This window comes from Lucilia cuprina, chromosome 4 (genome assembly GCF_022045245.1).
Source record: "Lucilia cuprina isolate Lc7/37 chromosome 4, ASM2204524v1, whole genome shotgun sequence".
Lineage (NCBI taxonomy): Eukaryota > Metazoa > Arthropoda > Insecta > Diptera > Calliphoridae > Lucilia > Lucilia cuprina.
Genome location: NC_060952.1, coordinates 4,821,157 through 4,848,932, shown reverse-complemented (window position 1 = coordinate 4,848,932; position 27,776 = coordinate 4,821,157). Strand labels below are relative to the sequence as shown.

General features: G+C 27.4%; 1 protein-coding gene across 1 annotated transcript in view; it reads left to right on the top strand.

Moving 5' to 3' along the window:
* LOC111683251 (thyrotropin-releasing hormone receptor) overlaps nucleotides 1–24,838 on the top strand; it is an 89,328-nt gene extending 64,490 nt beyond the window's left edge. Inside the window, exons 2-5 of the mRNA XM_046949866.1 lie at nucleotides 3,249–4,118; nucleotides 5,795–5,957; nucleotides 6,092–6,272; nucleotides 23,068–24,838. Coding sequence (XP_046805822.1) covers nucleotides 3,249–4,118; nucleotides 5,795–5,957; nucleotides 6,092–6,272; nucleotides 23,068–24,007 — 2,154 coding nt within the window. The 3' untranslated portion in view covers nucleotides 24,008–24,838. The remainder of the gene's footprint in view (nucleotides 1–3,248; nucleotides 4,119–5,794; nucleotides 5,958–6,091; nucleotides 6,273–23,067) is intronic.
* The last annotated feature ends 2,938 nt before the right edge of the window (nucleotides 24,839–27,776 follow it).

Here is a 27,776-nt window from a genome sequence, read left to right as displayed (position 1 = left end):
GATAGATAGATAGATAGATAGATAGATAGATAGATAGATAGATAGATAGATAGATAGATAGATAGATAGATAGATAGATAGATAGATAGATAGATAGATAGATAGATAGATAGATAGATAGATAGATAGATAGATAGATAGATAGATAGATAGATAGATAGATAGATCGATAGATAGATAGATAGATAGATAAATAGATAGATAGATAGATAGATAGATAGATAGATAGATAGATAGATAGATAGATAGATAGATAGATAGATAGATAGATAGACAGATAGATAGATAGATAGATAGATAGATAGATAGATAGATAGATAGATAGATAGATAGATAGATAGATAGATAGATAGATAGATAGATAGATAGATAGATAGATAGATAGATAGATAGATAGATAGATGGATGGATATCGATGAATATTTTGCTAGTTTTTCTTAAATATATTTTTACAAACTTCTGAAATGTTATCCCATTGTGCATTCCACTATAATTTGTATTGTTAATTTCCTTCCCCTCACACATATTCAATTACAAGAAACACAAAAGAGCCTCCAAAAATATTTAAACATTACACATTCATATAGAAATTCCCACTACCAGACATTAAAGTTAAGAATTTTTTGTTTTTTTTTTTTTTTGTATAAGGACTATAAAACGTAAGAAAAAAGTTGCTAGAAAAGTTTATCTTTAACCAGCGTCTATAGCTGCGTCTAAATTTATGTAATGTTGTGTTGAAAGTTTAAATTTCTTAAATAAGGATGTGTGGAAAATATTTTATTTTTTAAAATGTAAATGTAAAATTTATTACTAAATAATGTTAAACTTATCTACTAAATTCTCTGCCTTTTCCCCTATTTTCGATTATTAGTTGGGATTTGTTAAGCCAACGCGAAATTTATGTTGTTTATATAAACGTTAACAAATATTTAACCAAATAGCTATTTACATATGGACAGACTTTTTGCCGCATAAAAATTGGCAAATAAAATTGAGGTCGTCATCTTAGATAGAAAGGAAAGTACGAAAAACATTTTTTAAATTTACAATTGTTTGTTAACCCACTGACATCCTTTACGCAAAATCTTTTTCTTTTTAGATTTTTTTGGAGCCAGCTGGAAAAATTAGCGTATCTGTTTTTATAGAATTATTTTTTGTTTAAGATTTATTTTGACAATTAGCCAAATCGCTGACAGCAATATTTTGGAAAAACAAATTACATTTAATGTTCATATGTGCAAAATATTTATTAAAAAATCTGAATGAAATTATCAACACCAGACCACTCAAATTGGGAGCTGTGATTTAATTTTATTATGCCAAGTCAGTGGATGTTTTTCCTCTAGAAAATGTATCATATTATTAATTGAAAGATATTTAAGTATATGAATTAATAGTAGATACCATAACTTGCTTACATTATTACATTTCATACCAAGTATAAATATGTTTAAAATAATCTATCTCCTCCACTGTAATAATAAACATATTTGCAAAGAAATACAAAATTTCTTCTATTTAATAGCCAACGAATGATGAAGATTTCGTTGATGATGTTGTTATTTTTCCACAACTGGCGTAAGTTGTGCATATGGCGCACATTATGGATTAATTTCATTAATCAAAATGACTACAAGTTTCGGAAGCTAAGCAAATATGGATAAAAGAGCTAAACAAATGATACAAATGGCAAGACTTGTAACAGCATTTTGAAAAAAAAAACTAAAATGTAATTAAAAATGAAAAATGAATAAAATTATGACCACAAAACAAAAAAATATTTCCACAAATTTAAAAACTCCTAGCTCTAGTTATACATTAACAACTGAAGAGAAAAAAATAATAATTTTATATCTGACAGTCAGACTGACTTAGTGACTTATTGGCCTAAAAATAACAAATTGCAAATGTTTTATAGACTTTAATTGAATTCATTGAAAATGAAATTAAAAAACATCTGGAAATTTGGTCAATCTATCTATCTATCTATCTATCTATCTATCTATCTATCTATCTATCTATCTATCTATCTATCTATCTATCTATCTATATATCTATATATCTATCTATCTATCTATCTATCTATCTATCTATCTATCTATCTATCTATCTATCTATCTATCTATCTATCTATCTATATATCTATATATCTATCTATCTATCTATCTATCTATCTATCTATCTATCTATCTATCTATCTATCTATCTATCTATCTATCTATCTATCTATCTATCTATATATCTATCTATCTATCTATCTATCTATCTATCTATCTATCTATCTATATATCTATCTATCTATCTATCTATCTATCTATCTATCTATCTATCTATCTATCTATCTATCTATCTATCTATCTATCTATCTATCTATCTATCTACCTATCTATCTATCTATCTACCTATCTATCTATCTATCTATATATATATATATCTATATATCTGTATATCTATCTATCATCTATCTATCTATCTATCTATCTATCTATCTATCTATCTATCTATCTATCTATCTATTCATCTATCTATCTATCTATCTATCTATCTATCTATCTATCTATCTATCTGTAATGTAAGATTATAATAAAAGGAGAGATTATGACTTTTACTTATATGCATTTTACTCTTAACCCATTTAATCATTGTACTTCACAAGTTTGATTCAATTTCATGTAATCACTATTCTAATTATATGTTTCACTTTCTTTTTCATTGCTCTATAGATTTCTAAAGGATTCATATGATCCCTGTGGATATTGGCGTAATTGATAAACTTTTTATTTACAACACAATTTATTATTAAATTGTTCTTTGCGTAATTGAAAAATGACCACAAATTAAATTAATCCGATTAAATTGATACAAGACAACACACACAATTGTGTTCAGAGGGAAAGGAGTTAAATGAAATCTAATGAAAATAAAAATTCAATAGAAAAAGAGAAAAGAACAACTTAAAGCTCTATAAAGACGTAACAATAACAAGAAGAAAAAATTCCTAAAAACGTGTTAGAAATAACACTGGATAAAGCGACAACAAACTGAGAAATATCCTGTGGTCTTCCACACTTGAACAGCTGGATAATATCCTGCCTATAAAAGCTTTAAAAGTGACTTAAAAGTGAAAATGATGTGATTATTTTCTATGAATGACCATACTACTACAGCAACAACAATAATAATGCTGATTATGATGAAGTTGTTAACAACAAAACTAACAGTAACGACAACAATTACTACATTAAAACGTATGTAATTCTGTTAATGAAAAAAAGCTAACAAACGCCCTTGAAGTTACAACCAGAGTCTGTACCACGTATAGTAAACAGGCGTTTACCGAGGCGATATTGAGCGCGTGCAAGACTTTTGTAGTCTACCACCGCATCAAACGCCCTCAAAATGAAAACTCCCCACAAGCCACAGGAAAGCCAACAAATACTTGTACCAATAAACCATATGCCAAGACCAACAAAAGGAAACAACAAACAAAATTTGCGACAATTGAAATTATATTTGTTTGCTATTTGCTGCTGCTCTGCTTTCACAGCAATATCGGGCACATTTCCGCTGCTTATTATAACCACAACAACAAGGTCATTTTGTTGGCGGAGCAACCTAAGACAGCGGTAACCTTATTCAACAATAGTAATCAAACAAATACATATAATATTGCAACAACTTGGTTGAAAACGAATTCTTCAACAAAATCATCATCATCGTTGCCATTGTCGTCCTCATCAACACTGGATAATTCTTTAAACCGTCACAATAAAAATGGAGTTGTCACTGTATATAATAAAAATAATCTTAATAATATTTACAATAATAAAAATAAAGTCATTATTCCCACGCATAATGAAATCACTAGCCACATCACTCTGGCTGCCACAGCTGCCGCGCCTGCTGTTATTTATTCAACAAGTTCTACTTTTACAGCTTCTACCACAACTGCAATATTTAATATATCGTCGGGAACTTCTAATGCGGCTGCAACATCATCCTTCAATGACACTTTTTACGATGACAATGAAGTACCAGAAATTCCATCATATATACGAACCACTGCCATGTTTTTCTGCATTGTCATAATGTTAATGGGTGTTATTGGAAACGTAATGGTGAGTGTTGTAATGGACACTTTTTAGTTTAAATCTTTCTTTCTTTCTTTCTTTCATTCTTTTTCCAATGATTAATTATGTGGGTTATAAAAGAAAATATTTTTAAAAATTTTGTATTTTATTTGTATTCTTGTTTTAAAACTGAACAACTGATTGCTGCTAATTGCTTTGTTTGTAGGGGGTTTCCCCCTACAAATGTGATTAATTAGCTTGAGTAGAAAAAAACTGAAATTAAAATTAACACAGATATTACGAAATAAATAACGGTCAATACAAAACTTTAAATCAAAATTGCTTTCAATTGTTTTTTTTAGTTACTTAATAGTACATTTTTGCGAAAAATCAGAGAAGGGAACAAAGTATTTTAAAATCAAAAAAAAAAACAAGTATGAATGTATAGTCGGGCGTAGCCGACCATATGATACCCTACACCAGTCAGTATGTATGTTAAAATGGGGATTATTTAAAAAATAAAGCATTTGGTTTGTTTTTTTAACTTTATTTCGGAATATTTTTACTTTTTTTTGGCAAAAAAAGAGATTTTTTAAGAGGGATCAAAGGAGAGTAGGGCAAAATATGGCCCTATCCTTAAAAATGTTGGTAGGGGTCAAATGAAGCCCGATCATTACAAAAATCGGTAGTGTCATTTAAAGTTCTATAAAACTAAGTTTTGTCGACTTTTGTTAACATAATATATCATTTAAATTAATTATAAGCCAAAAGGCCCTATTTGGGGGGTACGGTTGTATGGGGGCTAGTCGAAATAATGGACCGATTTTAACCATTTTCAATAGGCTTGGGCCAAAAGAAGCTTGTGTGCCAAATTTCATCCAATTATCTTGAAAATTGCGGCCTGTACCTTGCGCACAAGGTTTACATGGACAACCAGCCAGACGGACGACGGACATAGCTTAATCGACTCAGAAAATGATTTAAGTTGGGTATAGGACGAATATTTTTGTATGTTACAAACATCAGCACAAACCCAATATACCTTCCCCACTAAAGTGGTGTAGGGTATAATAATGAAAACTTTTCCAAAAAATAGCTTTTAAAAAAAATTTGTCATTCTAACTTCTTACTACTTAATAAAGTTCTTACAAAAAAACAGCTTTTTAACAAACACAAACTCTGCAACATAACCTTTGTTCAGAACTTGTCTGGTGCACACAAAAAAAGCTTTGTTCGATACAAAAACTGTATTTCTTACAGTAGAATCAAAAACCAAAAAAAATCTAAAAAGTTTTCAAATTTAATACAGTTTTAAAGCTATTAGAAATAAAATATAAACACTTTTTGAAAGTTCTTTAATAAAACCAATTTTTTGAGGTCAAAAAGCTTTTATGCAAGAGTTTTTTAATCTATTAACAAGGAACTTTTCTTAATTAAACTCAGTCGTAAATAAAGCTTTTAACTAAAAAACTTTAGTTGTTATTAAAAAAACTCTATCCAGATAAAATATTTTACAAAAATATTTCTACAAAACCTACATTTTTCAATTAAAGAAAGCTTTTGTCTTGCAAAAAACATTTTATTAAAAAAAGTCTTTTCCACCTAAATAATAATTACCAAAAAGTTTTAGAGAAAGCTTTTTACCCATTTATTTTAAAATTAACTATTATCAGATGTTCTTTTTATTATTTATTTAAATAAGATTTCAAATATACTATTTTTAGGTTCCCATAGTAATTGTTCGCACGAAAGACATGCGTAATTCCACGAATATATTTTTAACGAATCTCAGTATTGCTGATCTATTAGTGCTATTAATTTGTACACCCACCGTATTAGTGGAACTAAATACAAAACCTGAAACATGGGTATTAGGACATGAAATGTGTAAGTATCAGACAATCAAATTATATCCAATATTAAAAGTCTATCAAAAGCTCAGCCCTGCTAAGCTCACAGTCGTTAAAATCTTGATTAAATATCATCTTTTAATAAAATCTGTATCTTCTTTAATTCTCCAGGCAAAGCTGTGCCCTTCGTAGAACTAACCGTTGCTCATGCCAGTGTCTTAACTATATTGGCCATATCATTTGAACGTTATTACGCCATATGTGAACCATTAAAAGCCGGTTATGTCTGTACCAAAACTAGAGCAATATTAATCTGTTCTTTGGCTTGGGGTATTGCTGCATTATTTACCAGGTGTGTTTAAACTTCTTATTATTTTCTTTATTGTTGTTGTTATTCTGTCTCATTTGTATAGATCATCATTATTCACTTTTAATAGACTCATTGCACTCTTGTGTATGATTGAACATGGTCATTATAATTTAAAATTTCATACTTGTTATTCATTGCATAATCGGTGATTGATAATTAAAATAATATAAATATTCATAAATACACTGCACTGTGGCTACTTCACCTTTAATGAAAAATGAGTTTATAAAAGAGCCGTTATTATAATTTGTATACATCAATAGATTTTGTTTTCAATCGAACCATATATCTGTTTGTCCTGAACATTTAATAACACCTCTTTTTTATCACTTTCTGTAAATATGTCTACATATATTTCCATTTTTAAAATTGATTTTTAAACTACAACTATTTCTCACTATTACCGCATTAAACCATAATATTTATTTTTTATTTTATTATTTTATTCTTGCATTTCAAAGCTTGTAGTTGTTTTTTGTATTTGTTTCTAATTTATTGTAATTCAGGTATAGAAATGTTTTGACATTAGAATTGCTGCACAGTAGCTGCTGTTGTTAATAGTAGTTGTTGCTTTTTATTATAATGGAACATTTATTTTATTTATGGTTATAGTTAGTTAATAAATATTGTTTATAAATAGTTGCTTTTTTAAGAAATTGCTAGAGATTTCAATAGATTGTAAACAGCTCTATTGAAAGAGGCCCGGTATAGTACAGACTAGATTCTATAGTATACTATAGAATAGAAAATACATAGACTACAGACTAGATTATAGACTAGACCACAGACTAGACCTATGGACTAGACTATAGACTAGACTATAGACTAGACTATAGACTAGACTATAGACTAGACTATAGACTAGGCTATAGACTAGACTATAGACTAGACTATAGACTGGACTATAGACTAGACTATAGACTAGACTATAGACTAGACTATAGACTAGACTATAGACTAGACTATAGACTAGACTATAGACTAGACTATAGACTAGACTATAGACTAGACTATAGACTAGACTATAGACTAGACTATAAACTAGACTATAGACTAGACTATAGACTAGACTATAGACTAGACTATAGACTAGACTATAGACTAGACTTTAGACTAGACTATAGACTAGACTATAGACTAGACTATAGACTAGACTATAGACTAGACTATAGACTAGACTATAGACTAGACTATAGACTAGACTATAGACTAGACTATAGACTAGACTATAGACTAGACTATAGACTAGACTATAGACTAGACTATAGACTAGACTATAGACTAGACTATAGACTAGACTATAGACTAGACTATAGACTAGACTATAGACTAGACTATAGACTAGACTATAGACTAGACTATAGACTAGACTATAGACTAGACTATAGACTAGACTATAGACTAGACTATAGACTAGACTATAGACTAGACTATAGACTAGACTATAGACTAGACTATATAGACTATAGACTAGACTATAGACTAGACTATAGACTAGACTATAGACTAGACTATAGACTAGACTATAGACTAGACTATAGACTAGACTATAGACTAGACTATAGACTAGACTATAGACTAGACTATAGACTAGACTATAGACTAGACTATAGACTAGACTATAGACTAGACTATAGACTAGACTATAGACTAGACTATAGACTAGACTATAGACTAGACTATAGACTAGACTATAGACTAGACTATATACTAGACTATAGACTAGACTATAGACTAGACTATAGACTAGACTATAGACTAGACTATAGACTAGACTATAGACTAGACTATAGACTAGACTATAGACTAGACTATAGACTAGACTATAGACTAGACTATAGACTAGACTATAGACTAGACTATAGACTAGACTATAGACTAGACTATAGACTAGACTATAGACTAGACTATAGACTAGACTATAGACTAGACTATAGACTAGACTATAGACTAGACTATAGACTAGACTATAGACTAGACTATAGACTAGACTATAGACTAGACTATAGACTAGACTATAGACTAGACTATAGACTAGACTATAGACTAGACTATAGACTAGACTATAGACTAGAATATAGACTGGACTATAGACTAGACCTTAGGCTATACTATAGGCTAGACTATATACTGAACTATATGCTAGACTATAGACTAGAGTATTGACTAGACTATTGACTAGACTAAAGACTACACTATAGAATCGACTATAGCCTGGACTATAGACTGACTTTATTAAAGTCTATAGTTTGTTCTTGACTATAGTTAACTGACTGGACTACAACAACTACTGCTTAAATTTTTTATTAAATAAAAAAGAACTTGAAAATTTCCAATAATATTCAACAACAACTTCCGTTTCCTCTTCTAAAACATATTTCAATCCGGAATTCGTACAACAAACTAATTTAATTAAGAAATTAAAAAAGAAAACAAAAAAAATAAAAAAATTGTTTTGAATAAAAACAGTCCAAAATATAGCCTTGCGCTTGTATTGAATTCTTTGCCATTGTCATTGAATAATAAAAAATATTTTAGAGCTCATTAATGTCATTATCGCAAATCGTAGAATATTTGTTTTTATTTTTTTGTTTAGTTTATATATTTGTATGGAACTTTTTGTCTACTATTTTATTAGTATTGTCCTGTTTATATGCAAATTTTATAAAGGCCCGCAAAATAAGTAGAAAACGCTAAAAAAATATAACACAAGAGAATAATAGTAGTAATAAAAATAATGTAAAATAGTAAAAATAAATTTTAGACAAAAATATTAAAAAAAAATCTTGTAGGTACTAGTATTTATTAGTAAAAAAAGTAATAATAGTTAGATAAAATTCATAATAGAAACAAACCTCTTACTACAAAACTTAGGCTAAAGGAAATATTTCAACGAAATTAGACTTAAAAGTGTTTTGAAAAATTGGTTAGAAAAATAAACAGTTTTATCATTTAAAAAAAACTTTAATTTTTGCCTAGATATTTAACATCCTTTTAGGCTTCACCTCGTTTTTGTTTAAATATTTTTTTGGCCCTGAATATGATTAAAATGACAAAATTATATTCTTTGTTTATTTGGTTTGGTGTTCATTCTGTTTTTTTTTCTTATCAAAGTAATATTACCGACATGAAATTAACAAGCTGCGCTGCTGCCACTTTTTGTGGTCTGCTCCTGCTGTTAAGTTTGGTGCGTGTGTCGGTGTTTTTACCACCAAAATACAACACATAAAACCCTTATCAGACATTGACACTTTTTTGGCTCCTTTTCTGTAGGGTTTTCTATTTATTCCCTAAATAAATATTTGAAATTTATTTTAAAAACAATACAAAATTGTAGCAAAAATATGAAATATTTTAAATTAGAAATACTAAAAAAATTAAGTTTTTTTTAGTCTTTCTTTGATTTTTTACCAAACATTTTTGATTTCAGGACAGAAATACTCCCTACAGTCCTTGAATCATTAAACTATTTGCCATTAAACTTTTTATATTAAATTTTGAAAACTTCAGCTAAGTTATAGTTAATTTTGTAACTTTTATAATTAAATTAATTTAGATATCACCTAGCAATTTAATAGGTGAAAGGTAATGCAAAGTTATACCAATTAGAATAGTAACTAGTAATGCTTGCAGAGGATTTTGAAACTGCTGGGTAATGTCTATATAGTGGACTGTAAATTGTATTATTTCTGTTTGATTGACTTACGTCTGCCTTTATAAAGCTTTTGTATTCAGGAAAAAAGTTTGAAAATTGTAAATAAGCTTACTTCAGTTGTTGTCTTACGGATAAGGGATACTCCAGGGCCTAAACGCAGCAAGCCTCAAAATATTTATATCTACAGAAGAAATGTAAAAGAAAGAAATATAATAAAATCAAGAAATGAGCATATGATGTTATTAGTAATTCTTAAAAGCTTCTTAGTTTCATATTACAAGAAAGTAACAATAGAAAAGAAAAGAAGTAAACCATCTGTTTACGCTCTCATACACATTGCTCATAGTCTTATCGCATACTGACGTCTAATCTAGCAAACAGTATTCGCTAAAGTTAGATTTAACAATTATTGTGGATTCTAGCTCCAATAGTAAGTTTTTAGGTTTTTTCCATACACATATTCCATTATCCATACTGTAAATACTTACATTCACCTATTTTTATATTTTCTAATCTTGCTCGCAGCAAAAAATTTACTTACTTTCTCCTCTATGCCATAAAAATACTACTACCACTGAAATTTTCTTCTCAACATTTTTTTTTCACTTTCTCAATACAACAACTTAATCTAAATCTAAATCATTATTAATAACGAGTCATCAACATACAATTTTCAACTTTTACTATTCTAATAATACTTGCTTCAACTAATGTTTTGTGTGATTATTTTGGAAAGATTAACCTGAAGCTGACATAATTACGACAATAGCTTACTTGGTCATTTTCTCTTTGTTTTGTTTCTCTTTCTTCCTTTTTTATGCTCACTATAATTCTAATCATATATCTAGCCCTATTTTATGGGTGGCTGAATATAAATTTGTCGATTATATAGATGGATCCTCGGTGGCTGTTTGTCTAACGCAAGCCATTAACAACTGGACCATTGGCTTCTTTATGATGACTATAACACTCTTCTTCATCTTACCGCTATTCATCTTAATCATTTTATATGGGATTATAGCTAAGAATTTAATTTCAAATAAAGGAACCATGATGCGTATACGTCCCATTAAACCGGAATTTAGTTTAAAAGCCCGCAAACAGGTGGTCTTAATGTTGGGTGCTGTGGTCTTATCTTTCTTTTTATGTCTGCTGCCTTTTCGCTTATTAACCCTGTACATTATCTTAAGTTCGGAACAAACTCTACTGGATATAGGAGTGGAACGTTATTATAATCTTTTATATTTCTGTCGCATAATGCTGTATTTAAATTCGGCTGTTAATCCTATATTGTACAATTTAATGTCTACGAAATTTCGCAAAGGTTTCTATAAACTCTTAGTAACCAGCTGGTCAGGTTTGGTAACTTCTTTGACATGCGGCCATTTTGTAGTAGGACGTAAACGTTTGGGTACCACTGTAGTGGCAACCACTACCACAACTAGTTCGCATACAAATACAACAACTAATACCTCATCGAGCATATTATCACGCAGTTCAAATCGTCGTTCTAGTGATGAGGTCTGTCAACGTACTCGAGTACAAATACAATTACAAATGCCCTATGGTCCCGATTGTGAAATGGTGGCCATGCTGCACAATCATAGTACAGATGTTAAGACAGCAGCTATTAGTTTATCTGGCCAGCATCATCAGCAACATGTTGCTAATGGAAGAATAAACAATCGTCCGTTAATTCATCAGCCAGCTAATCGTCAGCATTCCCAAGTTCAACATGTTGTATGCAGTCGTTTTAAAACTAGACAAATAAGTTTTGAAGATGAAGCCAACATGTCTTAATTAATAGTAAAAATTAAAGAAACAATGTATTTATTTAACTTTTGTTATTTAATATTTCTCAGCTTAATGTGTATTTGTTTTGTCTGTTTTTCTTGTCCGTCCTTCTGTCTAACTTTATTATAGGAATACTACTCATTGTCTGCTTGGCTTTGTCATCATCATTTCTTATGAAAACAAAAAGAAATCTTTAAAATATTTACTTTTCGCTGTAAGATATTTTATAAAATGGAAAAATACTTCCAATTTATATGTTGTCAATGATTTTCTACCATCAATTCAAATTAAATCATTCATGCGTATGAGTGATATTAAATATAAACGTTAGCCATTTATATTGCTCATACGTAAATATTTTATTATCTATTAGGAGCAAATTTTCGTTGTTTTGTTAATAAAATCGCTAGAATTTTTAAAATAAAAATTTGTTGTTACAATATGTGTAAAACCATAGAAGATTTTAAAACATTTTTAAAAGTTTTTCTTTTTTATAAGAATTTTTTGTAATAGAAAATTTAAAATTTAAATTGTTTTAAATTATTTTTATAGAAAATTTAAGAAAATAACGAATTTTAAAAATAATTTAAACAAAAAAGATATTGACAATAAAATTAAGAACTTTTCTGTTTAATATTTGAACCTCTTCTTCAACTCGAGTATGTGGCGTATGATAAATATTTATTTACCTGCATAGTACTCATACGCCATAAGTACTACAGGTTTGTTTTTTTTTCTCCTCTTTCCAAAATAAATTTTAATTCATTTTTCTTGATTAAGTGACACATACATATTGCTTTAAGTAAATCAAAAAAGAAATTTTTGCTCATTAAGCAAAATTCAAACACAAAAATTTCTTAAAACTTTTTTGCATGATTTAACAGCAAAAAAAATTCCAACAAAGTTTTCTCTTCTAAAGCAATTTTCAAGGAAAATTTTGAATATTTATAAATAAACAAGATAATATTCTTTCAATATTGTATTGTATCGAATTAATGATACTCTTCTTTCTATATCCCTTTTCACTAATGGCTTTTCATAGGGTAAAGAAATAACATTAACTATACTTCCGTTATAAATAAATAAAAAAAAAAAAATATTACTCTTTCATTTTATTTTGCCTACTACAACAGTTTAATTCAAAAGTATATGTTTGAAAAGCTAGAGTTACATTTTCTTGTTCATGGGTTCATTTTCCGTCGTCCTGTAACATTTTCGTATTTTTTATTACATTCAATATAAAAACAATCAATTTTTCGGGCTATTAAACTGAAATAATGTATGTGCCCAATAATACGCATACTAACAAAACAATCTATTTAAAGAAAACAGTTACAAATATTAAAATAGTAACAAATTACAATATTTTTGTAAAAATATAATATTTCCTTAGAGGAAGTTTTGCAATTTTTTTATAGAAAATTTTGCTTAATATCTCTTTTTTACAGAAAATGTTGCAAATTTTTTATAAAGAATTTTGCAAAACTTCTTCTTCTTTATAGAAAAACTTTAATTTTTATAGAAAAACTTTAATTTTTAAGAAAATTTTGTTAAAAAAAAACGATTCTAGTAATTTTCTTTGTTCAACCACTTTTTTGAAATCCTCTTTATTTTAGGAAATATTTTCTACAAATTTAAAACCAAATGTTTATTTTATAAAAAAATTATGTTTGTTTCAACTATTATTTTAAACAACATTGTAAATTTAAGTAAAGTCTGTTTAAAATCGAATACAAATAATAAATTGGCGCAAAAAACACGATTCTGTTTAAAACTTAAACCAAAACATAAATATAAATAAAAGAAAAAATAAAAAACAAACAACAACAAGTATGTACTATTATGTGAGAAAATTCCAAAGAGACAACAATTCCAACGACAAACAACAACAAAACGAAAACAAAACATGATTTAGGATGTCCAAATATAAATTGACACTCTACGTACGTATTTGTTTGTAAATAAGTGTTTGAGCAAATGTTTTTATAAATGTTTGTGTCATTGTTTCTTTTTCTATTACACTTCATGGGAATTGTTAACAGCAAATACTACAAGCTATCGTAAATACCATTGTTTTCTCTTTAATATTACGATCTTACTTCTATTTGTTTTGGTTCTTAAAGTGTTTTGGTTTTGTCTTTTCTTCATTTTGCTTTACTTTAACAATTTGATTTGTATTGATGTATAAGAGGATGATGATGATGATGACGACAATATTTGTTATTGTTTTTTGTTTTTTTTATCCACCATTTTTTAAACAGCGGTAATACTTAATATAAGGATTTTGGTTTAGTTTTTTTGTCCAAAAATAAAAAGAAACTTAAAGCACAAGCTGTTTGTAAATGAACTCTTCTAGAAAATTTTCTTCAAACTAATCTAGAGCTTATAAAATAACCAAAAAATAAATAAATACATAATAAAATACAAAAAAAAGCTAAAAAACAAAACCGAAAAAAACAGCAGCCAATTTAGGTTGTTGCTACAGTCTCCCGATTTCTCCCTCTCTTTTGCTTTCACGTTCACTGTGTAATCTCATCATTTATGTTCAGTTATGTTATGTTTTAGGTATTTTTTTTATAAACAAAGTAAACTTATATGTATGTGTAAATGTATGTATATTATATTGAGGAATAAAATCCATTTTATTATACGTTTATAAATATATATTTGGTATTATAATTTATATAAAAGCGTATGTATAGGTTTGTTTATTTTTTTATAAACTATGTTTGTTGTAGTTATTTTGTTGGTGTGTGTGTTGGAGCGTATGTGTAATTTAAACATTTAAGACAATATTTGTTTATTTTTCTATCAATCTTTTAATATTAATCCCTTGTATTTTGTACGCTAGACAAGAGATATTATACTAGTTTAATAAAAAAATACTAAACATTGTTTATTTTTTATAAAGATTTTTGTATGTAGAGTTATATTAAGCAAGACACTGTGCGCAACTTTTAATGTTTGAAAATATAATTTAATTTTCGCACATTCTATTTAAAATGATTTTTGAACGGTGTCTCTGGAATTGACTAAGAAATGTAGACTAGACTAAAGTCTAGACTATAGACTAGATTATATGATAGAGTTTAGACTAGACTATAGACTAAACTAAAGGCTGGAGTATAAGCTAGGTAAAATATTAGACTATAGACTATACTATAGACTGGACTATATACTAAACTATAGACTAGATTATATACTAGATTATAGACTATACTATAGACTGGACTATAGACTAGAATATAGACTAGACTACAGACTAGACTATAGACTAGACTATAGACTAGACTATAGACTAGACTATAGACTAGACTATAGACTAGACTATAGACTAGACTATAGACTAGACTATAGACTAGACTATAGACTAGACTATAGACTAGACTATAGACTAGACTATAGACTAGACTATAGAATAGACTATAGACTAGACTATAGACTAGACTATAGACTAGACTATAGACTAGACTATAGACTAGACTATAGACTAGACTATAGACTAAACTATAGACTAGACTATAGACTAGACTATAGACTAGACTATAGACAAGACTATAGACTAGACTATAGACTAGACTATAGACTAGACTGGACTAGAATATAGACTAGACTATAGACTAGACTATAGACTAGAAAGTACTTAATTTGCCATGCCTGATGTACAGTTAAAAGAATGTTAAAAATTCTCTTCCATATGTATTTCTCTTTTGACAACATTTATTTTCAAACCGATTGGTTAAATACTATTGGACCACCAAAAGATACTTATTAAAATTGCCCACAGTGTACATTATTATGATAATGTATCTTTTAAGAAAATGTGTGTGTGTGTATGAATGAATGTGTATAAATTAATAAAAATATTTATAGTTTTATATGATTTTATTTTCTTAACAAAAAAATTTAAAACCAAAAAAAAAGAAACAAATCAAACTAATTGAATTTTAATGGAAACATACAAATTGGTTTTCATTAAAATTATTTATGAAAAATTTTACATTTAATATGTCTAAATAAAAATCTTACAAAAAAATTGATATTGAACAAATAAATAAAAATATTTGTTAGCACTTTAATAAAAAAAACAAAGATTTATTACTATTTTTTTTAAAAACGCATTAACAAAATTTAAAAAAAATATATTTTTATTTTTTAAACTTAAAGGTCTAATAATAGAATTTATATTTTATCCCTAAAACAACAACTTGAATTTATTATGTCAATCTATCTTATTTTATTTATAAATATTTTATAGATATTATACAAGTATTATAGATATATTAAGAGAAAAACTGTATAATAAATAATTTTCTAAACATATATATGTATATTAAAAATATTTGTAGTCTTAAGTATAAAAAGCACTTAAAAAGGATAATATTACTACAGGAAGGATATTGAAAATATATAAGAGTTTTAATGTGTTTTACTAAACAAATTGTTAAACAACAGGCACACGCTTCAATAGTTATCAATACATTTTCAAATAAAACAACAAAATGTATGAATATGTATTTATGTATGCATGTATGTATGTATTTCAAGAAAAATATAAAAAAATCCTTTGAAAGGAAATGTTTGCTGGCTGTTGCTGACCACAGCCAATTAATAAAAGTTTAAGCTAAAAGAAAAACTTGTGCTGAATATTAAAAACTAAATGATGTCATTATCAGTTCTTTATAAGTATAACTATTAATGTAAAACTTAATCTATCATAATTAATGCTTAAATAATAACTTAATCTTTTAAAACATTCCCTTAAATCCCCTCTAAATAGAGATAAACTATTAATATGTTTTTTATTTCTGTTTTCTTTAAGTTTATTTATTTTTTGTCAATCTTTAAAGCAATTAATTTTATTTTCTTTTAATATATAGCTTTAACAGCATAAATCATAAATGAATATAATTTTATTAAAAGTAAATATAAGAGGCAAATATTTTCCAAATCATTTGTCACCTTTAGCTAAAAAAAAATGAGGTCAATGATCCACACGCAATTTTGGTAACACACAAACACCACATAATCACATATTAGCTTTTACGCGCTTACTTTTCTGTAGTAAAATTGTAATAAAAATCATAAAGTTAAACGAAATTATTTTGGGCTCATTATAGGTATAATTAACCCTTTCTCATGTTTGGTGCCAATAAAAATGTGTCTAAACTTTAAAGGTTTAGGAAAAGGGAAAATTAGTTTGATTGAAGTTTAATTTGTTGAACGAAAAAGTCTGTTAATAGACAAAGTTTGGTATTTTAATAAGAAACTACATTTATAACTTTCATTTAAATTAATTTTAGAAACTTAAACTTACTATAGACCGACACTAACAGTTCTTTGTAGAGTTTTGATTATAGTTCTAAAACTGGTTTATATTGAATTTTATTCGTAATTAATTAAGATATTAAAAAGATTTCCCAAAAAAAAACTTTTATCCAAAAACCTTATAATGCTTGTACTAACTAAACAACTTACTTTTCAACTACTTACCAAATTCATTACTAACATAAATTATAACAATCAGTGGTACTGTTAGTACAATAGCGGACAAGTTGGTGCGAAATCATATATGTGGCAAGATTTATGCTTAAAACACAACAACTTTTAAAGTCGCTTTTTTGAATCACTTATATAACTCCCTATTTGTAAACGAGTTTGGTTTTACTTCGGAATTCGTCACAAAAAGCTAAAAATACTTGATCAATAATAAATTCCCATCAAAAACTCTCTGATTTGATGTAAACATTTAAATTTCAGCCTGTTTTCGACTTCTTTATCTCTTATTTTATTTTAACTACGAAAAGTTGAGCAGGTCATGATTGGATTACATGCAAACTCAAGTATCCCCATTTTCCTTTTACTACGCCTACACACTCAACTAAACAAGCAGTAACTTTCAAATATCAAACACACACCAAAACGAATTATATTTATATAATAAAAATAGATATCCTGCTAAACCCTTCATCAAAATTTATCAGTGAAAATAAGTTATTTATACTTGAGATAATTTTTATAATTTAAATAAACGTGTTAGAAGAAAGTTTTCAAGTATTAAGCGTTAACTGTCAAAGGTAACCATATGTGGCAACTTGTTTACAATTAATACCACTTCTGCAAGCGATAAGGCGAATTCGTAATATTTAATATTTATGGAGAAAGTATGGTTCTATACATCAACATAGGGACAATCGAATTTTTGTCGAAGAGGCGGAAGTCGACAGGCAGTTTTGTCCTAACAAAAGGTTATAGATAAATCGAGTATCATGTAGATTTTTTATTTCAACTATAGAAGCCTAGGAATAAGGTGAATCTACACAAGGCGAAGTCACTGTCGAATTCACTGTCGTTAAATGAACTCTTTCTATTATTTATAAAATGTTGTCAACTTTTTCCGTGCAGTCATTTTACAAAAACCTTTTATAAAAATTTTTCCGTGAATAAGTTATGTTCACTTGAGATAATTTTTACAATTTAAATAAACGTGTTAGAAGAATGTTTTCAAGTATTAACCCTTAACTGTTAAAGGTAACACATGTGGTAGCTTGTTTATAATTGAGACCACAACTGTAAGCCACAGGAAGTTTTTTAAGGCGAATATTATATACATATATATACACATGAACATTCAAGCAATCGAATCGACAAATTGTATAAAAAAGGTCGACTTTTTGTTTCAACTATAGAAGCCTGGGAATAAAGCAAATCTATACAAATTGAAGTCACTGGTAAATTCAGATAAGTGGCTCAAGAATCCAAAAAATTGGAGATGTAAACTGAATCATTTTAGAAATAGAATATAAACTAGACTATACACTTCTCGCCTGCCTTTATTATAAACTAGAATATGTGGTCTATAAACTAGAATGTAGACATGACTACAACCTATAAACTAGACTTTGAACTAGACTTATATAGTCTAGACTAGACTAGATTTAAATTAAACTATAGACCACTATATGTAGAAAAGGCTCTTCTATAGTCGTTTCTATACTCTAAAGACTATAGAAGAGTCTCAACGCTACACTAAAAACAAGACTATACCTGACTATAGACTGGGCTTTAGATTAGACTATAGACTAAGAAAAAACTATTCACAAAAAAGAGCTTCTCTAAAGCGATGTCTGCCTTACAGAAGCATACTTTTCATTAAAAAAACATCGGTAAGTTTGACAGCCTGATAATAATTTTTCATAAACGAAACCGAAAAAAAAGTTTAAATAATAAATCCTTCGTCTTAAATCATCTATAATCGACTTCGCCGATTATAGATATTCCTTAAACAAAACTTTATGTTTAATCTTCCAAGAAATCTTCATATTTGTGTTATATTGTTGGCGGCAATAATATGTCCATTCAACATATTTTTGTAGTTATGCGCTATCGTTATAATTGTAGTCAGGTGGTAGGACAATGTTATACACAAAAGAGGATAGAATAAATTAGTATATTATATTGTGGTAACGTTGTAAATAGGGAAATGGTTACAAAAATATTTAAATTATCTAAGTTTTGTGCAAATATTGAAAAAATATAAGAGTTTCCTGTAAAATGAAATATAATTGTTAAATACTTTAAACCTTGAAACCATAAATAAATAAATGTATGTATGTAATATTTAAACTTGTAATTGTTTTAATTAATAAGTAAAAGTATTTAGTAACCAGTAGTTTTGAATTAAATATTTTTGCATTTTTTTCTATTTGCTTGTAATTGTTTATATTATATTATTTTAATACTAAATAGTAGTTAGCTGGTATTTATTAAATTTAGAAAAAATATTTAAACTATTTTTATATATATTTTTCCTTATATTATTTAATTAATTTGTATGCTTAATATAATAATAATTATATTTATTACATATTACAAGTTTATTTAATTAGCTTGAAAGAAAAAAAATTGTAGAAAATTAGTTTTGAAATAAATATTTAACAACAAATAAAAAATATTATTTGCTTACTTCAATGTTGTTGATAATTGTTTGAAATAGTAGAATGTAGAAATTAAATAGTATTTTCTTTATAAATTTCAAGTAATTATTGCTTACAATGTAACAAATATCAAAGAATAATATTTTTTTTATAATAGAAAGAATGTTAATAATAAATATGCAATATATACAGTATTGTACGAAACCTGAGCAACATTAGGTGATCATAAAAATAAAGCAACCATTTTATAAGTTATTTATGTTCCGAATAGTTGGATTAGTTTCGAATAGAATTTCAATCAAATCTAAATAGAGTAGTTGCTTAGGTTTCCTACAATACTGTTACTAGAGCCTATGTTGCAAATTTATGATTTAAAGCAATAGGGGACAAAGCTGTCAATAGTTATTTAAAATTAAATTTTTTGTTTAAATATTTAATTCAAGTAAATAACACTTGCTTCGATTTGTAATTGTCGACACCTCTTAAATTATGAATAATGTAAAATTGTTATTGTTTAATTTCTAATATTTTTTTTATTACAAATCAAGTTTTAGAGAAAGCATTTAAAAAGTTCTTAGTGAAGGTCTAAAGTTTCATTTTGTAGAAAAAGTGAAAAAATGTTTGTATAAGAAAATTTATTGCAAACGAAGCGAATTCATTTTATTGTTTAATCAGCTGATTGACAACGTCGCTTTCAACATAGTTTCGTATTGAATTTTATAGCTTTGGAACAAGGCAAGGCGAATTCATATAAGGTGGTGTTAATCAATCAGCTGATAATTTTTTTCTTAATTCGCCTGGTTTTTCTAGCTGTCAAAGTTTGTTATTGCTTACATTTTTATATTTAAAAATGTCCGTTAAACAGAGAAAAACTTCGTTAATATTTTGAATAATTTATGTAAGAAATCTGAAAATACCAAACATCTCGTAAACAAATATCATTTTATTTAAATAATGGCATAATTGGTATGTATACAAATATGTTATTTAAGAGAAATATTTTTCTATTAAATGTTAACATATTACAAAATATTGTTTTATATTTTATATAAAAATTGTGTAGATAACGTGATTAACTAAAAAAAATCTCTTCCGGAACACTTAATATTAAGAAACGCATACGAAGTATTTACCCGGCTGGCGGCAACTGACTTCTACGTTATGGCTTAATTTTGAAATCTATTAAATGTTAACAAATTGAACAATATTGTTTTATATATACACTATGTTGATAAAAAGATTAACTGAAAAAAGTATGTTCCGGAACGCTTTATATAACAAAACCCATATGAGGTATTTACCCGTCCCGCGGCTGCACCATTATGGACAAATATTGAAAATTACTCCGCCGAAGTAGAATTATACATTCGCAACAAGTATTCATTCCTTCGTAATATAATATTTTCATGAATATGTACTTTTTTTTGTTTATTTTTCACAAAAAATGAAGTTTTACTTAACTTAAGGCACTTACTTAAATTTTGCAAATTAAGCTGCCGGAATAGAATTTTTCGATGGAAACAATTCAGTATATATTTTCCTTACAAATTTTAATACCTTAATCTTTATTTTTAATATAATATAAACATTTTACAAAAATTTTTCATCAAATGAATTCTCCGTACATATGGTTTTTGACATTTACGAAAACCAAAAGCAAAAACAAAATACATGGGAAATGTTGTTGTTGCAGAACTGCCACCACCTTATCTGAATTCGCCTTGGAACAAGGTATATTAATTTTATAAGGCAAGGTATATTAATTTTATAAGGTAGAGTCATCGGCGAATTCAGAATACCGAGCGAATTGGTTATATTTTTTTATATGTAGTTTGACATTGTGCCTGCACTTGAAGGCGAATTGGCTGTCAGGGAAAAATGTCAAAAACAGCTGACAAATAAATCAAAGCCAATTTTTGTTAAACAAAAAATGTTTATAAATTTGAATCTGTTTGTAATTTAATTTGATGTTTTTAAAAATAAAACTAATTTCGTGTAATATTATTATTGGTTTTAAAACATAAACGAATTTAACAACATAAATTTTGTCTTTAATCACAAATTTGACATTAACAAAATTAAAACAAAGTTTGACATTTACAAAATGTAAACAAAGTTTGACATTAATTCTACACCACGGCGAAAAATGAACATAGTAGCAAAAAACGATCAGCTGTTCTGATAACACTACCTTATAATTAATATATCTTGATCAGAACAGCTGATCGTTTTTGCTACTATGTTCATTTTTCGCCGTGGTGTAGAATTAATGTCAAACTTTGTTTACATTTTGTAAATGTCAAACTTTGTTTTAATTTTGTTAATGTCAAATTTGTGATTAAAGACAAAATTTATGTTGTTAAATTCGTTTATGTTTTAAAACCAATAATAATATTACACGAAATTAGTTTTATTTTTAAAAACATCAAATTAAATTACAAACAGATTCAAATTTATAAACATTTTTTGTTTAACAAAAATTGGCTTTGATTTATTTGTCAGCTGTTTTTGACATTTTTCCCTGCCAGCCAATTCGCCTTCAAGTGCAGGCACAATGTCAAACTACATATAAAAAAATATAACCAATTCGCTCGGTATTCTGAATTCGCCGATGACTCTACCTTATAAAATTAATATACCTTGGTTCTGATAACACTACCTTATAATTAATATATCTTGGCTTTGGAATACATTTTTATGAACCAACAACCATCGGCCCTCTTCGCCTTGCAGATTTGCCATTATGATTAATTATATAGTAGAGTCAGGCATGGAAAAACGAAATTTTGCAATAGTATTAACTAAAAAGAAAAATAGTACTTTTTAGGTCTTAAGTCGATTTTAATAGAGTTTTTATATAGAAATCTATTGGATCATGCGATTTTCTTCTTTTCTAGGTTTCTTCTTAAAAACAGTCGGTACCTTTCTAAATTTGCCAGTAACATTATCTGGGCCTAGACGTACATACATATATAACTTCCTACAACAAAACTTTTAAATGAATTAATTAAATATTTAATTGTTTAAAGCAAGCTACTGCTTTAAAACAATTAACATTTGAACGTTAAGTTTAAAAGACAAAAAACTTCAAGTTGCTTTTAAATAAAATTGAAAGAAAATTTGTCATTTAATAGAATGAAATGTAATTAATCAATTAAAATGATTGTTAATAATAGCGACAGCAATATAAATGTTAATATTGTTGTTTTTTTATTAATAGCTGTAGTGGCAAATGATTTAATTTGTTAAGTAGCTTTTGTTTTTTCTTAGCTTGAAATTACAAAAAAAAATCTATAAAATAATTATAAATTAAAACAACAACTCCAACAATGATGACATATTTTCCGCCTTTCTATTTCTTTCCTCCGCCGCTTTCTTTTACACACGTTAGCCCCATTATTTTAATAGCCACTTATCGTTTGGAGCCCTATTACGATGGTACTTTAGTGGCAGTTTGTTTTACTTCAGCCGAAACATTTTGGAGTACATTTTACTTTGTGGCCAGCATAATAGTATTCTTTTTTATACCCTTCGCCATATTGGTGGTACTCTATACAGCCATTGCTTATAAATTATTAAGAAGACATTCGGAATTTCAGCGTCCCACCTCACCCAACATAAATGAGGCAGTAACAACGGCTGCAATGGAAGTGGTAACCGAAACGAATAGCTGCATTATGCCCTCTAAGGAAATTATAGTGAAATTATCGGCTGCCCGCCGTAATCGAGTCAATTCACATCCTCAAAATAATAGTTTGCGCAAACATCGCAAACAAGTGATATTTATGCTGGTGGCAGTGGTAGCAAGTTTTTTTCTTTGTCTCTTACCATTTCGTGCTTTTACCATTTGGATTATAGCCAGTTCTCAGGAGGAAGTGGGCTCATTGGGTTTAGAAGGTTATTACAATATTTTATACTTCTGCCGCATTATGTTGTATCTGAATTCAGCCCTTAATCCTATACTTTATAATCTAATGTCCTCGAAATTTCGCAGTGGTTTTTGGCGTCTCATTGTTTCCTGTTGTCGTCATCATAAGCGTAAAAGAAATCTATGTTCTCGCCATCAGATCACCACCTATACGAAAAGGGAAACAAATGTTATAAAAAATAGCAATAGTTTAAGATCTCGTAGACCTTTTAGGAGAGAAGCAACTTTTTTGGGAAATTCTATATCAACTTCATCGGGTACAGAACGTACATCGACCACCTGGCGTAGTGGTAGTGTTTCAACATCGGTTACTGGCGTCATGAAAGCACCCGAGTCACATTCATTAGCAGCAGCTATAACCGATATGAGTACGGCGGCTTTAACTACCTTGTATTTTAATTAAGAACATACTTATATTCATCTTAGAAATTGGTAACAATTATAGTGAACCTTAAATGTAAATATTAATTAATTGAGTAAATGCATCCGCCATTTCTTAATATTAAAAAATTATTATATTATTTAGGATAAATTTGGATATGTTTCGTATTAAGTCATAACTAAAGTATTAAGCTGCACTGAACAAATTTAATAAATAAATTTAATGACATGATTAATTTTGAGACTAGATTTAGATTCAGTGCTGCTCAATCCTTTTAGAAAAGTATATTTTGGATTCTTGGTTAGAAGTATGTTGCCCGGTGTTAATGGCATTTTAAACGTACTCAATTAATTAATATTTTTATTATGTAATTAAACATTAATCACATGTATAAATTAGACTATTTTAAACGATGATAGATTAATAATTAAAATGCCAATGATAATTGCAAATTAATAATTCTGCTAACAGAAACTAATTGTAAAGAAAAACATACATTTTTACGTGTGTAATTAATTAAACTGAAGTAGTAAGAAAACATGAAATAAAAAATAATAAATTCCAATTAAAACGTTATAATTGTAGCCAATACATTGTTTCAATCAAGCTATGAAAATATTTAAACAATGAAGAATATTATACAACTGAAACAATGTTTTAAAGATTAATTAAAAAAAAAAAAGAATTTATAAACAAAAACTTTTTATTTTTAAGTACGTTATTTAAAAAAACTCACTTCATATGATTACATATTGTTTATTTCTAAATTTTCATGGATAAAACCATAAAAATTTTTAAAAAGAATAGAAAAATATATAATTACACATTTGGTTCCTATTAATTTAAATATAAAAGAGTTTTTTTTTCATTTGTTTATGAGCATTTAAAAAAAAAAATTATCTAAAATTATAAAAAAAATTATGTTAAAAAAATAATAATGTATTTTCTATCAATTTTGTTATTATATTACTTAAACGTAACGGTTTGTTTATCAACTGCCTTAACATTTTATAACCTTTAAAATATTACACATTTAATATGGCAACTCCTTTAAAACCGACATTTAAAAACGTCAGTAAAAAATAAAAACAAGTAGAAGAACTGAAAATGTATTAAGTTTTGTAAATTTTACAAAAAAAAAATATTCATTAAATTAAGCTCAATTTATAATTATAGTAATAACATTGTTTAAAACAAAGAAAATTGTAAAAAAAAGTATTAAATAAATGTTAATAATTAAAGAATATTGTGAATATTATTAAAAGTGTTTTTTTTATGACGGAAATATCAATGAACCCGTTAAATTCTATTCAAAACAATGAAAACTTGGCAGCACTGTTTCATGATAAAATTAGCGCCATCTATTGTTTTATATGATTCATTTTCCAAAAGCAAAAAATCAGTTTCCTCAGTCTGGCAACAATTGGCTTAATTTCACATGCCGTTGCCAGTGTTGCCATCTTATATGTTAATTTTAAAAAGTATGGTAGCACTGGCAACGGCTTCAAAATTTCAGCAAAATGTTGCCAGACTGAGCAACTGAATTTTTGCATTTTGTAAATACAATCATGTCAAACAATAGGTGGCGCTAATTTTACAATGAAACAGTGCTGCCAAGTTTTATATTTTAGAGAAATTATTTGCAAGGCATTTTAACTGCGATTAATTGATTTAATAACACAATATTTTTATTTAATATATAATTATTTATTTTATTAACATTATAATTTGTTTAAAGCATTACTCTAATGTTATACTCTAATAATAGATCAAATACAACGTAATTCACATACATACGGATAAGGATTTTTATTGCTCCAATTTTCAATTTCTTACATTTGAACGAATATATTCATACAATGACCACCTGTTATGGGAACTCTTAATATTGCTCTCTTATTTGTAAAATTTTCTGCAAAAATACAATTTTTTTATATTGAGATTTATGAATGTATAAAATATAATCATGTCTGATCCGTAAATCAATTCGGTTTCAAAATCGATAAGCTTCTAAATCCGAATTTGGTCTTCATTTTTAATCGAGAAATTAACTCGGATTCGATTTACAGAAAAGACAGGAATATGATTAATGAAAAAATATTAAGAATATTTAAATTAGTTCAGTACTTTCTTAACATTACATTAGGTATTCACCTCTATTCTGCATTTCGATTACATTTACGCGTTTACGATCAAAAACAAGTATTCTAACAAAAAACGGAATCGTAAGAAAAAGAAGAAGGAATTCCATTTCATGTTAATGCATTACGATTGTATGTATTCTACATTAAGTACCTAAGTTTTTGTAAGTTGTTATTTTAGTGACGGAGCTTCAAATCGACATACAGAATAGAGGTGAATATTATTAATATGACACTAAAGCCGACTTCTCTAGACCGTAAATTAGTCGACCTTTATAATATTAGTATTTAGTACACATAAATTATTTAATTTACTAGGTTACAAAAAAAGATTATTAGCCAATATACTAGTTGAATGTTCAAAAGATTAAACCATAAACAAATTAATGGGCTAGACCAAACAATAGATTATATTAAAAAGTACAGTATGCTATGCTAATTAATAGACTAAGCAACATAATACTCTACAGTGTCTAGACTATGTACTACATATAAGTCGATAAATTGGCAATCTACTGAGTAGGCAGGTAATACTAGTCTAAAGACTAGGCAAAGAGCCAGACTAGAAAACAGAAATAAATTTGCAGTGTACTTTTAAAGATGTAATTGTACCAAAAAAATACAAAATAACTTACACAAATTAATGGATGATTCGTAATTCAGTTCTGGGTGGAGGAAGACCGTCGTGCGTCGTTGCCATTATCGCTTAAGGGTAATCAGGCCGTCCTTTTTGCTCTGCCTTCGAGAATTTTACGTTTCAAACAGCATTGGCCAATGTGTGACGTCAGATAACTGTACCGAGTTACAGTTTTTCTTGATGTGCATAATTGGCCATATGCAATCGTGTTAACTTAACCTAAGTTTTTGATTGGAACATATGAGCTAGTTTTTTCTAGCTAGAATTGGTGATGGCGTTGTATAATTTTAATTACTGGCCAAATAAATCTTAGTTTCGGAAACTAAGTAACTTAATGAACAAACAAACAAATTAATTGATGAACAAAAATTTTCTAGCCTTACAAGAAAAACACGAACGAATAGCTTTTACTAATTCCATAGTTATTTATGTTTGTAATCGGCATACAAATGTTGATTTAAATTTAACTTTAAAACACGTCACCACAAAAACACGACTTATCACAAGTTTTTTCAACGGTAAATAAATGACAACAAACAAGTTGTGAAGAGTTGCATTTTTTGCCAAAAGTTGCCATATTGCAAATTTTAGCTTAATAATCATTGGCAACGCAAATATATAAATAAAAGGCAAGCTGCCAATATATTTAATTTGCGTGGCAAAATATTTAAAATTTAAATTTTTTAGTAATAATAAGAAAAATATTTAATACAAATTTAGTTTTATTTAAATATTTTATATATTTTTATTTAAACCCTTATTAAATATATAAAATTATAAAAAATTATATTCGTTTAAAAAACACAAAGAATATAGAAACGAAATAATAATAAAACTTGCAAAAGAAATTTAGTTTGTTTTTTTATAATTTATATATTAATGTAATCAATTTTATGAACTATATTTTTTTTAGATTTAGATTAATTATTTATGTATAATTTTTAATTTTTTTTTTTTTTTGCAAACTATATTGATGTTCCTAATATATTTATGTTTTATTTTCTTTATTTTT